The sequence below is a fragment of the Rhipicephalus microplus genome, chromosome X, assembly GCF_043290135.1.
Source record: "Rhipicephalus microplus isolate Deutch F79 chromosome X, USDA_Rmic, whole genome shotgun sequence".
Lineage (NCBI taxonomy): Eukaryota > Metazoa > Arthropoda > Arachnida > Ixodida > Ixodidae > Rhipicephalus > Rhipicephalus microplus.
The window spans coordinates 193,713,311-193,719,310 of NC_134710.1; the positions used below are offsets into that span (position 1 = coordinate 193,713,311).

At 38.9% G+C, this 6,000-nt stretch overlaps 1 protein-coding gene across 3 annotated transcripts in view; it reads right to left on the reverse strand.

The window, feature by feature from the left end:
- The window catches only part of Sec24CD (COPII coat complex component secretory 24CD), a 104,512-nt gene extending 100,116 nt beyond the window's left edge, over positions 1–4,396 (reverse strand). For 2 of the 3 annotated variants that reach the window (XM_075878413.1, XM_075878412.1), the window contains exon 1: positions 4,251–4,396. In XM_075878413.1, the coding sequence (XP_075734528.1) occupies positions 4,251–4,309 (59 nt within the window). In that variant the 5' untranslated portion in view covers positions 4,310–4,396. Of the gene's footprint in view, positions 1–321; positions 461–4,250 lie in introns of those variants that run through there. The other variant, XM_075878414.1, reaches the window with a different exon arrangement.
- Positions 4,397–6,000: the final 1,604 nt, after the last annotated feature.

The window sequence follows — 6,000 nt, forward strand, 5'->3', positions numbered from 1 at the left end:
TGTTCCTCACTCCACCAAGTCACGTCACCTACTCCACAAGTTACACGTAATCAAAGTCAGTACAGATCTCACAAAAAAAACACAAAGTACGGTCACGGCCTTTCGCTGCGGCTATTTTACACTATTTTTTTTTTGTCAGTCGAAGATGAACCGTGGGGCATTAGGGGCGGCAAATCAGCTGGATTGCCTTCGAACCACTCGCTTTGCGCACGTATGTAACGTGCTCAGTCGGCCCAACCAGTAGCGCTTATCACTTACGGCAAGGCTATGGAACTAAATAACTAATTGTAAGCGTCATAGAAAAGAGTAAAATTGACTCACTTGTCTAAACAGACGGATAACTTTGTTCTTTCTTACTATAAACAAGAGTGAATAACTAGTATTTTCGCCGCTTCTGCGAGCAGAATCCTCGCAGCAGCGACATGCCACGTAAAAGCGATACTATTAACGCATGCGCGGAACGCTAGCGCCGCCTGGCAACTGCACACTGCGAGCAACAACAAATGTTTTTGTCAGAATATTAAATTGTCATTAAAACGTCCAAAGTAAAACAGTGTTAACATTAAAATAACGTTTTAGCATTAAATTTTGGCGACACTAAAATTTTTGACCGGCTTGCGCAAAGATCACCGTGGCCAGGTCACAGAACACCTACCAGTTTACGGCATAGAGTTTCCTAATAGTATAGCGTTAATTTTAGGAAACGCTATGGTTTACGGCATGTTTACGGACACCACCATACAGTTTGATACTTTCAAACAAGACACCGCAGACCAGACCGAAAGCATAGAAGAAAAAAAAAATGGCATCGATGACGCGAGATGAGCCCGAAATCTTTACGCATTCGTTTAAGCTTCACACGCTATGCCAGCGTCTACACTGTTACTGTACACCAGGTGTTCTGTGGTACAGCGTCGAATTGAGGTCCGTTCGATTCGCTTGCACCACGTGAACCAGTTCACGAGGTGCTGCACCTTACCATTCGTTTCAGCGGTGCAGCAATGACGACCGCTGAACCCTGCCATTCGTTTCGAAAGGTGCAGAAGAGGTGCAGCACCGGTTCACGATTTTCCTGCACCTCCTTCGCTGACGGTGCCGGCTTGGTGCAGGCGCGCGTGCAGCTGAGCAGACGACGCAGCACTTAGACGTAGGTGGCGTAGGCGCCGTACCCGCCTCTACTAACGCGGTGTGTTTTGCCAAGATGTTTGCGCCTCATGAACTGTCCACATGTGCGGTTCACCATCGTTCAGTGCTCACTGAACAGTGTAAATTAAGCGAACAGAAATAAGGCCTGCACCTTGTTGGCACATCGTCATTCGTTTCGGGGGTCGCGCTGTGCCTGCACCACTGAACTCGCGCTGCACAATTTCTGAACTTCGCGTGCACAGCCGTGAACCGGTTCCGACTGGTGCAGGTGAATCGAACGGACCTTTGGTTTATTTGCTGCCATGTTTGCTGCTCAAGCACCAGCGTGGTTATGGTCAGGTGGTCCAGAAGATATATGGGCTTTATGAAGTAGCGGGATGAAAGTAATGAAGAAAAAAGAGCGAATTGTTTCAGCTGAAATCAACATAATGTAATTTTGCTACAAGAAACTTGGTTAACTAGGGGGAAAAAGTTTCCATTTAAAGTCTTACAGCTAGGTGTTTTTGATTGGACTGACCTACTATAGGTGGAGGTCTAACCACATTCATTGCGGGTAAAATATATCATAAGATGAAATCATTTTCCAAGTTATGGATCTGGACTGTCAAATTTTAACCGTATAGAGCTAGTCCTCCGAGCATGTTTTCAGAGATATAAACATTTTTTTTTTTTTACGGTGTTCAGTGTGCTAGCCATCTTGAAAGGGCTCTAAATCTTTGCGGGTGCAATACTATATTGATTTCTGGGAACTTAAATTTGCATCATGTTTCTTTGTGTTCAAAGACAGATTTCTTTGGTAACCGGCTGTGGAACTGGTCATTAGATAAAATCTTCTCTTACAAAAGCCCTGCATCTTATACATTCGTGAGAGGTCTAACCTGCTCTACAATCGATCTAACATTCTCTAGCAGTAGCCTCTCTCTATCTTCGTGGGTGATCATTGATATTGCCACCTATAGTGACCATCTTCCTGTAATTTATGATATTGTCTGTTCAGTGACATTCGCTGCTGAAAAAAACTAATAGCTTCATAAATTACAGCATATTCAAGAATTGCTTGGTGTCAACACTTTCATGACACTCCGATGCTTCTGATGAACAAAAATTAAAGCAAATTTGTGGTCTTTTAGAAACTTCTAGAAAAAAGCCAGAATTTACTGTTCAATCAAGGAAAGATCATTCGTTAAACCCTTGGTGGAACGTGGATTGTTCACAAGATTACAAGAGAAGGAAAGTAGCCTGGAAAAGCTTACTACATAACCAGTGTCCGAAAAATTGGAGTGAGAAAAAATTCTACCAAATTATATTCAAACACATAGTAACTAAAGTAAAAAATGCGTATGACACTAAGCATCATAATTTTCTATCGAAAGCCAAAAATAAGAGCATGCTTTTCAATTTTCTCCGTAGTAGAAAAATCCTTCATAGTCCAAGCATTAATTCATCAGTTTTAACTGACCAAGAAATCAAACAAATGTTGAATGATATAGCAAGTGGTCTACAAAACAGATTTTTATCTCTCTTTTATCTTACACTAAATACAAAACACAGAGTGATTATTTCAGTGAGATATCAATTACTGAGCCGGCCATGGTTATGCAAGGACTTCTAAATTCTGCACCAGGTGGTGATGGAATAACTACAAAAATGTTTAAAATCCTTTTCAATGAGGCTCCTGATATTTTATTAACCATACTTAACCATTCTATAAAATGCTCATGAATTAATTTTAGTTGAAAAACTGCTAAAATAATTCCAGTTCTTAAAAACAACTGTGCAGGTTACACCCTGGAAAATATTAGACCCATTGTATTAGCCTATAATCTGGTTAAATTAATATAAATAATTTTTATGCTCGTCTAATTAAATTAGTAGAAGACAAAAAAAACCCTAAGCCCCTTCTAAATTGGTTTCAAACCTGGATGCTCTATTTGGCATGCCCATGTGGACTTGGAAAGCCAAATCAAACTAGCGCACCGTCGCAGGCAAATAGCAGCCCTGGTAACATTGGATGTCTCAAAAGCCTACGATAGCGTAGAACATAAAATATTATTGGATCAATTAAAGTATTATGGCATCCTTAACTACATGGTAAAATGGTTTAGTGAGTTTTTAAATGGATGGGTGTTTTATTGCTCACTAAAAGGTCATTCCTCAAATATACATTCACAGTCCTGAGGAGTTCTTCTGGAAGCAGTTACCTCGCCTCTCCTTTTTAATGTACTACTAAGCACAATTCCTATCCATGATTGAGTATACACATATGTAGTATATACAGACGACATAGCCTTTTTCGCTTTAGATACTGATATACATTTGTTATATACTCGCTTAGAATTGTATATGTGTGCCATTAAAAATTGGTTCAAGGCTATTCAATTAAGCCTTAATGGTAAAAAGTGCAATTATAAGTTATGTTTTTATCTTATTGGCCTCAGCTTCAGACTCCACAGATGGGATACGTACAATCACTTGTTGGTCCATTAGATGTTAAACTCTGTGAAATCCCTCCCCTTGGCAATGCAAGGCAGAATCTAAAAATTATTTTTGACGATATATATCTAAATCATGCGAAAAATTTGTCTTCACAGTTATTAAGTGGCCTTTTGCAACAGCATTTCGAAGAGATAAATATAATAAATACCATAGCTATAGATGCCTCACAATCTGAAGAGAAATCTGGCATTAGCATTTTCTCTGACACCTTCAACTGGTCCCTCTCTCTAAGACTTTCAGATTTATTGTCAGTATTTTAGGCAGAATTTATGGCGGTGATTATGGCATTAAGAAAGCTCAGCCCGCCAGCCTCAAGTGTAACCATAGTTACCAGTTCGTTATTTTTGTGTTCGGCGCTCACTTCCAATAGCGATTCGTATTTATCACAAAAGTTTCATTTTACGGTACCAACTAATATAACTTTAATCAGATTTATCTGTGTTCCAGGACACAAGAGGATAAAAATGTATAACATGGCGGACACTCTGGCGAAAGCCACCCTCAGTGGTCTGGTACTTTCAATTATTCCCACAACAGCACTCACAATATGGGACAGATTTCGAAGGAGTGCCACAATTCAAGACTCTGGTGAAACATTAATCACTCACCTAAACAAGTATTGACACCTAGCTCTTGTTCTCTTGGCATAGGAAGTTCTGGTCAACATGCAAAGAAGAAGTTATTTTTACGAAATTACGTTGCAGAGTTCCAAAACTAAATTACTAGTACATGCATAGAGCAGATATGGCTCCTTCCCCTCTTTGCTCATTGCATAAAAAAGATGAAACAATTTAGCATTATTTTTTATCATGTAGTTGCTCCAAGTTACTGAGGAAAAATATTCATAAAGTGGCTTTTAATCGAATTAGATTGAATTTTATTATTTTTAATATATTCTTCATGGGAGCCTCCTCAATAGGTCATTGTCACCAGGATATCTGTTCAGCTGTGAAAAGATTATTAATCAAATCAAGGTGGTTTCGATTTCAAATCTCTCATCTAGTAAAATTTAATTTTTTCTAACCATTTTATAGTTAATTAGATTTACAAGTAATACATGATTCCCTCTATCTAATTACTCATTTCTTGACCAATCCCCCACAGTGGGTGTGAGTCATGCATTTAGGCCATCATCATCATCATGCAGAGCATGCATCCACACATTTGCCACCACCATCAATGTGTCAGCCTCCTCAGAGGATTGGTGGCACGATATGTATGCCGGGGGCCATGCAAAAAAAAGAAAGAAGTACATTTAAGTACCGCGTGATTTCTTTCAGCTGTAGGATATTTCGAGTACAAAATTTGTTGAACTGCTTCCACGTACAAACGCGTATTTTGGCTTCAGGGACGGAGGGAAGACAGACCGATTTAGTGCATCTAACTCTTTTGTTCTAACCTTTCCAGGTCAACCACACTGAAATTTTCTTTCGTTAGAATCTACAACATTACCCACCTGAATTATGCTTCATCGATCTGATTTCATCAAAAGCATTTAGCCAAATAAATTAATTAGAATTTGTCCAAAATCATGCTGCCTCCTTTGTACAAGGCAATTAAATGTTCTATCCAGAATTGTTGAACATTTACACTACACCTATTACTTGCCATGGAATACCACTGTTCTCCTTATTTCACATGCCTTAATTTTCCATAAATACATTCATAATTTCATGATTTCACTCTACTTCAGAAACAGTTTTGGTCATTCACAGGCATTCAACAATTGTAGCTTGCCATAAGTCTTTGTGTCGTGAAATAATTAATGTTCCAAATCATACCGCACTGAAAAAACAACACTGAAAAATGTGAAAGCTTGAATTTGTATTAATAGCGGAGAGCTGGGTTAGTTGGTTAAGTATATTCATTCTAAAAGACAGTGCGTGCTAACACAGACACTACAAACACTGGCGTTCGTAGTGTTGCAACTTCTTTCTTGTGTCCGTGTCTGCATGCCCAGTATTTGAGAATGAATTTGTATAACTATATGCTTTTCCTGTTTTGTGTGCTTCTTTAACTGATTTGCACAAATTTCTTTATTGCTTGTGATAAGGGACTTTTCAGTTGACTTGTTTGTTCATTTTTATGCCTTGCTTGTTATTTTACTGTTACTTGCCCTAGTCAATGTTTCTCTGGGTCATCTACTGTAATATCAATGAATAAATATATAGAGAGAAAAAGGTTAGGTAAAAGGCAGGAAGGTTAACCACAAGAAAATTTCTTATTTGCTACCCTCCACTGGGGAAGGGGATATATAAAAGTAAAGAGAAAAAAATGAATGGTAAAAAGAAAAGAAAAAATGCACACACACTCAAGCACGGGAGTGTCAGCCGTTTTGAGAGTCAGGTTGACCGCAAT